Source organism: Podarcis muralis, chromosome 8 (genome assembly GCF_964188315.1).
Source record: "Podarcis muralis chromosome 8, rPodMur119.hap1.1, whole genome shotgun sequence".
NCBI lineage: Eukaryota > Metazoa > Chordata > Lepidosauria > Squamata > Lacertidae > Podarcis > Podarcis muralis.
The window spans coordinates 24,629,050-24,641,233 of NC_135662.1; the positions used below are offsets into that span (position 1 = coordinate 24,629,050).

The 12,184-nt window shown below is 43.9% G+C and overlaps 1 protein-coding gene across 5 annotated transcripts in view; it reads right to left on the minus strand.

Moving 5' to 3' along the window:
• CPQ (carboxypeptidase Q) overlaps positions 1-12,184 on the minus strand; it is a 160,818-nt gene that overhangs the window by 126,660 nt on the left and 21,974 nt on the right. For 4 of the 5 annotated variants that reach the window (XM_077932831.1, XM_077932833.1, XM_077932834.1 and 1 more), the window contains 2 exons: positions 8,847-9,306; positions 1,746-1,953 (listed from right to left, as the gene is read on the minus strand). In XM_077932831.1, the coding sequence (XP_077788957.1) occupies positions 1,746-1,953; positions 8,847-9,276 (638 nt within the window). In that variant the 5' untranslated portion in view covers positions 9,277-9,306. Of the gene's footprint in view, positions 1-1,745; positions 1,954-8,846; positions 9,307-10,577; positions 10,701-12,184 lie in introns of those variants that run through there. The other variant, XM_077932832.1, reaches the window with a different exon arrangement.

The window sequence follows — 12,184 nt, forward strand, 5'->3', positions numbered from 1 at the left end:
CCACCCCCTTCTCCAATGGTTTACATTTGATTTGGACTGCTTCTCCTCTCAATGCTATTGGGGTCATTGGTATTACTCCAAAGCAAAAGTTAGTCATAGAATGATAGAGTTGGAAGGGACCGAGGAAGCCGTCTAGTCCAACTCCCTGCAATTTGCCCCAAGACATAGGTTACAATATACCACTTGAATCAAGGGAAAAGCTGTGGAGAAGAGAATTTAAAATTCACAGCCCGTAATTCATTAAAAGAAAATAATATGAAAATGATGTACCGATGGTATTTGACTCTAGTAAAACTTGCTAAGATGTATAAAAATTCTTCTAAACTATGCTGGAAATGTAAGGAGAAAGAAGGTAGATTTTTTGATATGTGGCAGATGTGTAAAAATATAAAGGGCTTCTGGGAAATGATATACAAGGAAACTGAAAAAATGTTTAAGAGTACATTTGTTTAAAAACCAGGTGCTTTTTTACTAGGGGTAATAGGAGAAGTGCCAAGGAAGCAAAAGAGACTGTTTATGTATTTGACTACAGCAGCTAGAATGTTACTTGCCCAGAAGTAGAAAGAAGAGAATGTCCCAACGACAGAAGAATGGATGACTAAGGTGAAAGACTACGCCGAAATGGCTAAACTTACCTTGAAGATCAGGCACCAAGATGAGGAAAAATTCAATCAATAATGGGAAAACTTTATAGATTACTTTAAAGAACACTGTAAAAATGTTGAAACATTAGCAGGTTTGATGTAACGTTTATGAACTAATAACAGAATTAGGGAGAGAAAAGAAGTTGAAATTAGAGAAATATAATTATATGCAAGGAGAATAAAAAGGGGGAAATGGAAACTGGGGAGAGGGGAGTCATTTAAAGGCAAATTTGGATTGGATATGTATTTACAAAAGTAAAAATGTTATTTTGAAAACTGAATTTTTTTTTTTTAAAAGGGATATTTTGCCCAAAGTGGGGCTCAAACCCACGATCCCCAGATTAAGAGTCTCATGCTCTACTGTCTCAACTATGTGCCATAACTTGTGCTAAATACGTTTAAAAGGATGACGTTCAACATTCTCATCACATAGCCAGGAATTTCACGAATAACGCCTGGGGCTCTAGCTATTGAGAGTCTTTGGAGGTCAAATTCCAAACCTGAACTACCAGTAAAACAACAATATAATATACACAGCAAATGGTTCCAATCCAAATATCCTTTCTTTATTGGGAGCAAGCCTGCCTCAGAGCATGGAGGCAATCTGAAACACTAAGGGAGTGATCCTGTGTACATGAAGCAGGCATAAAGCAGGCCAGTGGAAGCTAAGTAGGCATCAAGTTACACCTGATCCAAACACCGTTCAGGAGAGAAGCGGCTGCTGCTGCTCTGCCTACACCTGGCAGAGGGAAAACAAACCTTTAAAATAGCGTTCCATGCCAAGTTTCCAGGTCACGAATCCAGTCTAAGTCTACTCTCTCTAGTCCTGCCCCCTCTACACCCCCAGAATGCCCCTTTTTGGGAATATGAACCAGCTTTTGCTCAACTAGCTGAGCCAGGATGAGCAAGTTACATCAGCGTATCTTTAGCTGAGCTGGGGTTGAGGATTAATGCTAGCTAAGCCACGAATCAGCCGGCTGCCAGAGATCCACTGCATCCTGAGGTGCTCATCCCAGCAGATCTTGCCACAGGATTGCCCCACCCAGATGAAAGATGAAAAAAGAGGTGAAGTCTGATTCGCACCAAGCACCAAGCCCTTACCTATGGATGGAAAACGGAGTAATAGACTTGATAAGAGATGCCTTCGCTCCCACTTTAGCTGCTTCCACTGCTCCTCGAACTCTGTACTGGACTGTTTCACCATAGCTGACAAACCGCTGGTTGTAAACAATGATCTTTCCATGGGCTTCCTGAGCTTTTTGGTGCAGGTCGTCAAAGGAAGTCACCACTAAGACCTCAGCCGTAATGCCTGAAAATGAAAAATTGGGACAGTTATGGAGACAGCCTGGCCAAAGACATTTCAGTGCCTGAAAAAATCTAAATGGCATCTCCTCCCGTTTTCCTCTGATTCTCATATTCCAGTTTTAAGTTCTCTACATTATTGCATCTGTTTGCAATTTTTATATTAAAAGGAATATTGCTATGACAATCCATCAGCATTTTAGTGTAGATTCCTCCGACTACACACATTTTTGCAAGCACTTTCCCTTAACCAAATGCTTTTGGGTATGTTATTTTCACTAATATATGCATTTGTATGCACATTCCCCCCCCCCCCCCGCTATATGCATTTCTGCACACATTTTTTTGTTCAAGAACTGCGTGCGAATTTTGAAGGACAGTTGCATTTCAGATGTATACTGTTTCTCAAATTAGGATTTCTTTAAAATGTGAACTGGGCCAAATTTCTCCACCATCCCTACCTCCCATTAATCAAGATGGGACACAAGGTACCAGGAAGAGCTTTGGTACACATCCTGCACATTCCACTGACATCTGGTGGGCCACTATGAGAACAGGATGCAGGGCCAGATGAGCCATTGGCCTGATCCAGCAGGCTTCTCTTTTGTTCTTGCAAAAGTGCACTGTTGGCTCATGGGTCAGATCTGTTCTGTCTTCCACTCTTCTGCCAATAATGGCACCAAAAACCCCAACTTGAGGCAGCTCCCATGGTAGTGGGGCAGAGCCAGACACTTCGCTAACTTAGATGAAGCAGGAAATAGTGCCCCCGTCCCCACATGTCAAGGCATATAGTACCCACAGGGATCTATTCTTCCCCTTATGGTAAAGGTAAAGGGACCCCTGACCATTAGGCCCAGTCGTGGCCGACTCTAGGGCTGCGGCGCTCATCTCGCTTTATTGGCCGAGGGAGCCGGCATACAGCTTCCGGGTCATGTGGCCAGTGTGACTAAGCCGCTTCTGGCGAACCAGAGCAGCGCACGGAAATGCCATTTACCTTCCCACCGGAGTGGTACCTATTTATCTACTTGCACTTTGACAAGCTTTCAAATTGCTCGGTTGACAGGAGCCGGGACAGAGCAATGGGAGCTCAGCCCGTCACAGGGATTCGAACCACTGACCTTCTGATCAGCAAGTCCTAGGTTCTGTGGTTTAACCCACAGCGCCACCCGCGTCCCTTCTCCTTATGGTAGTAATAAGTTAAATACCTAACAATTTGCTCCTCTTTCATGTCACCCAAGGCTCTTCAAATGGGATTCAGTCATGTACTGTCAAGTTCAGGTTGTGCAATTCAAGTTGGTTTGGAGCTGTTGCAAAACAAACCCTGTTCCTCCCCCAAAAACCTGGACTTATTGTGATAAGGAGAGTGATGGGAAAACACACTGAGAAGTACGGGACACATTTGTTGATGCAACGTAATTAAAGTTCCCTAAATCAGAGTCAACACTTAGTGTCTAACCTCCCTGCATACTTTTTGCAAACCAATCAAGATCCGTGCGCAATAAACGGGTGGTCTGGAAGCAACTCCCAAATACACTGCCTGAGACAACTGCCTCACCCTGCCTAATGGTAGGACCAGCCCTGTGCATGGATATGCAAGATGACAGCAATGTGTACATTTCTAAGGAAGAGGAAAGGTGGCTGCATTAGAAGAGTCTTAACCTGGGATGGCCAGCCATATGACAGAGGGGAAGCTGACCCATAGGCCTTAGGGAATAGCAGTTCCCAGCACAGTTAACACTCCCATATTTCCAAGATAACGCATGTGTGCCTTTTATCATTCCTGCAATACGCTAGAATTCAATAAAATAAAACAAGGGACAATGACATTATGTCTCCTGTCAGGAATATAGATTTGCAGGGCTTCAATTATTTCCATTTTAAACACACCACACAGCTTCAAAGTATTGATACAATCTGACCATTGTTTTGCTTGGTTGCTGAGTAACATGAAACATTATTATAAAGGGCAGAATCTGCCAGGAAATTCTCTTTCATGAAGTCCTCTTTGAAATGAAACCAATGTTTTTCATATACAGATATTTTTTAACCCATGGGTGGATGTGCAAGTGATTTATAAAAACACAAAAGCAGTGGCCAGCCTGCAGTAATTCCTCTCAGTAGGCTTTGCTTCTTCTCTTTAAAAAAAAAAAAATAACCCCAAAGATCTGCAGTTTCTGAATTTCTAGTACAAATAAACTCTTAAGCAAAAAGTAAAAACAAAACAGAAAACACCCACTATAAACATTTCCTCTCTGCCTACTCTGTGGCCTTGCCTGAGAGAACAAATAAATCTTTATAGGTAACAGTGGTAACCAGATGGGATGGTTTTTTTTGTGTGTGTGCTCATACTACATATATTTTCACTGAGTATACATTTGGGAACCACGTTTCATGGTTTTTACAAAATCGTTCGCAAGATGACCACAATGCTCAAGATCCAATCTTGCAGACGAGTTACAGAAGTAAGTGGAAACTGTTCAACAACAAGAGCAAGGCTCGGCTGCTAAATATAGAAGTCGTAAGGGATGCCTGGAATTCGACCACTGTGCATTTCACCTAGAAGCCGCAAAACACGTCAGTAAAAGCTAAATGCTGGAACAAATGTCACCCCCCTTACACACTTGGTTTGTGCCAAGGCCAAAGGAAAGAATGAAAAAGCACTAGAGTCTCCTTTCTGTTCTTCAATTTGTAACTGTGAATTGTAATTACAGTGGAACCTCGACTTACGCACGGCTCTACTTACATACAATTCCAGTTATGACACTCAGTAGGTGCCTCGACTTATGAACTTTCCTCTAGATACAAACAGAGGCCTTGCCAGCTGCCCAGAGCTCGTTCGGCCGGCTGCGGAGCAACGTTGAGGCATCTGCTGCCGGGGAGAGGGCCCCCATCCCACCCCCAAAGCTGTGGAAGAGGTGCCACCTGCAAGTGGCACAGAAGGGCGCACTGCAGCCCCAAACCCCACCAAGGGTTAACCCTTGGAGTCCCTTCCAACTCTACAATTCTATGCAAAGTTGTTGTTGTTGTTGTTGTTGTTGTTGTTGTTGTTGTTTTGCCCATATGTGGACCACTATACATTTGCTCACATTGAATCACATTTGTCATTTTAATGCCCGCTCACCCAGTCGGCTAAGATCCTTTGGGAGTTCTTCACATTCCACTCTATGAACCAGCACAGGAAGCGCAAACCTGGTTGGGTTCACATAGAAACACGGACTGAATTAAATCCGCAATCATCCCTATCCTTCCGAGCTCCTTTAGTTGCTCCCACTGCGTTTGATCTGATGCAAGACCAAAGGACAAGCTTATAAACAACCAGGAAGCAGGAAGTTCAGTGCTGCCGGTGTGCGGATGCTGTCCAGTTGCTCTCGATTCAGTTTTGTTTCGTTTTAACCCAAAAAGAGGAAGGTGCTGGAGGGACGCTGCGTGTTGGCAAGAGGCTTGAAATCCAATCCAGGCAGGACTGAAATAATAACGGCGGGGAGATATTGTGACGTGGGTGTGGCGATCACACAGGGTCCCCGGACGTTTGACGGTCTATTGACCCTGTGCCACCACTGTAATTGCTTTCTCCACTGCCACCAACCCGTTTCTCACGGGGACACATGGAGTCCAGTCAGTTGTTAACATTAACAAATAATCAAGGTTATTTTATAGGCACGAACAAGCTTATGGTTTCAGTTAATTTTTCTTGGCAGTTTCTTAATCTTAGTTCCTTAACTGTCCTATTCGTTCCTAACAACGTCAAACTGATTATCCCAACCAAATATCTATCTGACTCCACCTAACAATTCCTCTCACTCTCTCACCACACAACTCGACCAACCCACAGACTTATATCCTCCCTCTTCCTTCTCCAACTCCCAACTCTCAACTGACTTTCACACCACACCACTCTCACTCCAACTCCTTCTATCAGTTTCCACTGGCCAATCACATCACACTCATTTTAACCCTTTCCTTATGACCCACTTAGGATCAAACGCCACAGTGGGCAGTGAGACACACCAAATGTCCAGGACATTTTCTTCAGGGGGAACTCACCGGAACTCAGTTCCAGCAGCTCTCAGGTGGGTGCCATTGCCATGCTAAGAGAAAGAGGGAGGTGTTCATGGTGAGTTCCAGAACCTCTCTTTCTAGAAAAATAGCAGTGCAGACGCCGACCGGGCTGCAGCTCAGACCAGGTCACACAAAATTGGTTTCCTATTGAAAATTCATTACACATCGAAAATATGCTGCTTCTGCCTACAACTAGGGGGGAAATAAATTATGAAAGGTTGTGGGCAGACCTTGAAGTTTGATTCTAGGAATAGATAAGAAAGGTGAGAAAAATCTAACTTGGCAGGCTGTCTGGGTTTCCAAACTCCCCCTCCCCAAACCGTCCCCCGCCAAGTGCCAAGCATGCCAAATCTGAGTACTGAGTGAGAAATCTACTGAAGTTTGCTTGGCATCCAAGGGAGGTGAACTGATAGGCTGCAGCAGTTTCTAATGAAGAGGGCAGCCGTGTACCTAAGAAATGTCTCAGTGACAGGATCATCCAAAGATCCGGTAAAAATGAAGCCAGGGATCTGCAGATTTTCATTTTCCAGTAGGAAAAGAAAAGGGGGGGGGGGATTGAAGTCTGTGCTGGCTGGCACTGCAATCTACATGACATATCCGCTTCGGTAACAGATGAGCAGAATTGGCACCAGGTAATTCATCCCAGTGCTCCATTTACACACCGCATCAAGCGATGAAAACATAATAACATGTGCTCATGATTGTTCATCAAGGTGAGGAAGAACAGGAGCTATTCCTGACAGCTCCTTGCTGAATTAATGAAATATGTCACCTGCTAGGGAGGCCTCGAGATGCTGCCTCCCTTTCACAGCCTGTACAAGCCCCATCAAATTGCCCAAAATTGATTTTTTTAAAAAATGCTATGCTGAGTTTTCTAAGAACAGAAAACATAGGAAACATGTCCCCTCATTTTTTTTAAAAAAAATACATTTTTAAAAATAGGGAGAGTCAAGTGAATTTGCAAGAACACTCCTATGGTGATGGGAGTGTGGATAACAGACAGATACAAAAAGCATCAATTGAAGAGGAACTGCAGTAAAATGGAAACAGTGGTGCATGTGATGAATACAGGACACTACAGTATATGACGCCTTCTTACATCATTAACTGCAGAACCAGGGATGGGGTGAGTGGGATTAAAGCCCTCTTCCCAGGCACCATGGTACACCAGTGTGGTGTAGTGGTTAAGAGTGGTAGACTAATAATCTGGTGAACCGGGTTTGCGTCTTCGCTCCTCCACATGCAGCTGCTGGGTGACCTTGGGTTAGTCACACTTCTCTGAAGTCTCTCAGCCCCACTCACCTCACAGAGTGTTTGTTGTGAGGGAAGAAGGGAAAGGAGATTGTTAGCCACTTTGAGACTCCTTCGGGTAGTGATAAACCGGGATATCAAATCCAAACTCCTCCTCTTCTTCTTATTCCTTCCCCCACTGTTTAAATAAAAACTAAGACATGTTAAACACATTTACCATCTCATCTAATTTGGCCCTTTGGCAAGCTACTTTTTTTCTGGTGCCCTGTGGTGGCGAAGGCTCCAGGTAGCTCTACCCAAAGCAGGTTTCAGGTTTGCTCAGAAGAACATCTCAGTAGATTTGCGGGGACTTATTTCCTGCAGGATCTGCTTAGGGTTGCAGATTAACAGTCATGGCTGAGGCAAGGTTCCAAGACTACATCAGGATGACGAGTCCAAGCGGATTCTGCAAGAGAGATCTGAGAGCAGGGAATTAACTCAGGTCTGCTACTGCTCACGGATCTCGCCAGAAAAATATGTGGATTTTGCAGCCTGACAAAGTTTCACAAGTATTCTTCCACAGAGGAAAATCATTTTGTTGGAATTGGCTCCGATACCTATAGAAGTTTCCACTAAGATGGGAGGAAGCCAATGTGTATCGAGGAAAATGCTTTCTTTTCTAACTTTATATTTCTTTCCAGGACTACGTTTTCCATGATGTGCTCCCCATTTCTCTTGATGGTCAAAGCAGGGAGGGGGGAATGGTTAGTCACCAGGGGGCTGGGGAATATGATATGTTGAGGGTCGACTGGTAAGAAAAACACCTCAAATATTTCATAGCCCAATGTACATTCACAGAGAGCCCTAATAAACACAAACACCCACTTCATGTTTTCCACACCAAGGTGTTCACAGGGACTTCCAAATATGCAACTGTTTATGCAAAAGATCATTTTGACACACCAGGCAAAGAGCAGCAATAGGTTTGTGATAGGGAGGGGAGTTTATTTCAGTTTGCATTTTAATGCAAACCTACCAAATCCACACCTCCAAAAACAATATGCAAACAGAAACACAACCATCCTTCCAAATTCATGCTTCTCTTCAAGTTTTGTATGCACAAAAAAATGTGTATATTAGGAGTAAAGTGTGTATAAGAGCGGCTATATTAATGAAAAGAACATATGAAAATGAACTTTCGGGGAAACTGCTTGGAAAAATGTCAATATTGGCCGAAGTTGTATACAAAAATGTGTAGATTAGGAGAAACATACCCTAAAATGCAGATGATGCAGAAATATTGGAAACTGAACTTAAGACTGGAAAAAATGGGGAACTGAAATCGATTCCTCCATTGCTTATTAGTGAGATATGCAGCAAACAGAAGTCTCACTGCAATTACTCATTTTTGGCCGTGGAAAGAGAAAAAAATTATTCTTTGACTCTAACAAAGGTGTTTGTTACAACTGATGTTTCCCACAACTTTCTGTTGCTGTTTTAATGCATTTCAACTCTTGGAATTTTAATTTTGTATTTTATTGATTTGTTATATCTCGCTTGGTGGGGAAGTGTACATATACCCTAAAATAATTCAGCAAACTCAGACATTACCTTCTGGAGGAGTCCCAATGCTGCCACCAAGCCCTAGAAGGGCAATGCTGTAGTTCCGTGGTTTCATCATCATTGCTGACTCTTCCCCCCTTTCCCAGTGTGGGATTTTTGCTGGCTCCAGGTGGACATTTTCCAGGCCATCTTCCTTCAAGACTTTGTGCATGTACTGGATAGCTAGTTCTAGATTTCTGGAACCACTCACTCTAGGCCCGAAAGTGTCCACAAAGAATGCAAGCCTTTCATAGGATCTGTTCTGAGCCTTGCCATGGATGGCAAGGTCGATAATCTTCTTAGCAACATCTGAATAGACCGCTATTTCCCTCTTAATGTCTTCAAATGATCTTCGGGGGCCGGCATTGTCACTGCTTAATGGATTCTCTTCGCTTTGAGGAAACAGGCAAATGAGAGCTATTAAATACAGAAGCTTCATTTTTCTCCGCTCTAAATTTTATGGGTCAATCTGTAGGAGGGAGAGGGAAAGATAACAGGCAGTCATAAAGCTGTTCAAGGGCTGCTCCAGTTTGGGAGCGTGCGAAAATTGCGAAGCGAAAGTTGCGAAGTTGCAGAAAGGCGAGGCCAGTTTGTGGGTGGTCATCTTTAAAGCTAAATGAGAACAACTGAAGACACCAACCCTCACTTTAGTTCAGCTTAAAGGACTACCAATGGAATGAAGCATTGCTGTCTAGTGAGTATGCTGTATGGATGTATTGTTTGATGGCCGGCAACTTTTAGCACACGAGAAAGCAGTGCGCCTTGACACAGCTTTTTCTATGGGTTCCATCCACAGGTGGAAGAACTTTGCACCTTCACTCATTGGCTCTGGCCATCATGAGCTCAAACCCTTTACTACTAAGCTCTGCCCCCTGGTGGATGGAGTCTTAGAAGCGGGTGCCATGCGGCATGCTGAGGTTCCAGGTGGTACTACTCTTGAGGGTAATCCATTTCTCCAGAAACATTGCAGATCAAGTTGAGTAAGGACAGCCAGCCTCTCCTTTGCAACCTCTTATTTTAAAGCTTCACATTCAGTTATGTCCTCTGCATTCTCAATCCTCTCTCAATAATATGTCAGTATTATTATTTAAGTAAACTGACAAGAAAGAACTGTTGGGATCTAGAAGTCTTTGAAAAGCTTCTAAAGGTCTTTTCCTAACAGAAAAAAAATGGCAAAGAATTAAGATGCAGAATGCATATCAAATACTCTTTATTGCTATACATAAAAGGGGACACACAACCATTATCCGTTCCTTTTAAAATTAACCAAGCTGCAATTAGAATGCTAAATATTACACTCTTATGCGTTGAATGGTAGGGGAGAGATAAAAGAAACCTATAGATGTATCTAAACTGACATTTAAGAGGCTTTGTAACAATAGGACCTCACACTGGAATACTTTATTTTCTGCCAAAAAAAAAAAAAGTTAAAACCCAGTCCCTGTTTCAGTTTTTTAAAACTTCATAACCCTTATTAAGAGCTAATTATAATTGTCATAAGAATAAAGCAGACTTATCTTTAAAGAACTAATCCCAGATGCAAAATTGTACTTTATTCTACAAAGAAGAATATTCTCAGCATCAAGTTGTTCCGTGCAGGGGCAGGCCGCTAATTAGTTCATGTATTATTTTTTAAGTGCTTTGAAATTGCACAGGTTGGAGGGACTTTCTTCTGTATGTTTTGTGATCCCCCCCTCCTTAATGGACTACAGGACACAATCCACTGGAAGTATTTCTTACTTTCTGCACAAGCTGTATCATACCCTCCAACACTCCTCTGCTGAAATTGGGATGCATGTCTTCTGGTGCTGCACTGTCGCAAGAGACAGAGGTCTGAAGTGAGAACACAGCCCCACTGCAAGCATATCCTCCTCCCCGAGTTTGGTGGCCGTGGCGCTGGAGGGGGGAAAATGGGACATTCCAGGATCAAATCAGAAGCCAGTATGGCTTCTGCAATTCCGGGATGTCCTGGGAAAATCGCGACACTTGAAGGGTATGCTGTATAGAAACGAGTGGGAAATACACAAACACATAGCTGTACAGGAAAGATTGTGCCACCAGAATGGTGAAAGGGAGTAGCTAATTCAAGGGTCGCCAACGCAGTGCCTGCGGGCACACATTAACCTCCAGCAGCCTCTGTTATCACCCGAAAGGCCCCATCTCCTCACTGAAATTAGACTCGATAGAAGGCTACAGCAGAATAGTTCCTCCCACTGAGTCTAACTGCAATGTGGGGACAATTTTGGGGTGTACATTGCACCTGGGGAGAGTTAATTCCCCCCAAACCCTAATTGTTGTGAGTGGACAATCTATCTGGAGTCTACAAGCGGGGAGGAAAGATTAACCCTTACATTACGGGCCCTCCAGGGTGGTGGTGTTCACAACCATTTCTCTAGTTTGATGGCCTTTGAGCTAGATGCTGTGTTATCTGTTGCTTGTAGTTTAACTGGGCTATTAACAGGGTCACCCACAGCTCCCTGGCCAGGCTTTATACACAGGCCTGCAGAAGGGCTTTAACTAGGCCAGAGTGGTGCCTTCCAGATACAGCTGGACTGCAATACCTATCATCCCCAACTATTGGCCGTGCTGGCCGGGACTGATGGGAGTTGGAGTCCAGCAACATCTGGAGGCGACTGCATGGGCCACCCATGAACTAGGCCAAGGCTGGAGAGAAGGAGGGGGAACGGCTGGAAGCAGTGCACTGTGATTGAATGCAACATGGATAATACTGTGTCGACAGCTGACAATTTGATTCCGATCGCCAGCATAGCAGTTGTCTCAAGGTCAGGGAGTACATCCCCACACACACAGTTCCGTTTGCTCCGTAAGGGCAAGCCCTGCTAGCTCATCCACAGCCTCGAGAGAGAAAGAAAATAGCAACATATGAAGAGCTCTGATGGACCAAAGAGCCATCTGGTCCAGCATTCTGTTTTCAAAACTGGCTAGCCAAATGCTTCCAGGAAGCTTAAAAGCAGAGCGCAAAAGCAAACAGATTTCCACCACCGCTTGTCCCAGCAAACATCTGATCTTCATCGCTATACTGACTCTGAACATGGAGCCTTCGTCTACCTGTCAAGTCTCATAGCATTAAAAAAGAGAGGGGAGGATCTGAACAGGTGCTACCCATAGATGTCCCTCACAAAAGGATACAGAACAGGAAATGCAAACCAAGATGATCTTGGCAGGGCCAGCAGCATAGGCGTCTTTGGGTAGCTACTGGAGACCCAATGCCTGCCATGTAACCCAAGGGAGAACTAGGCTTGCCATCAACCCGCTGCCAACAGCTGCACAACCACCTCTCTAACTTGGCAGGATGACATTTCTGCTCATTTGTGTTTTGCTACAGT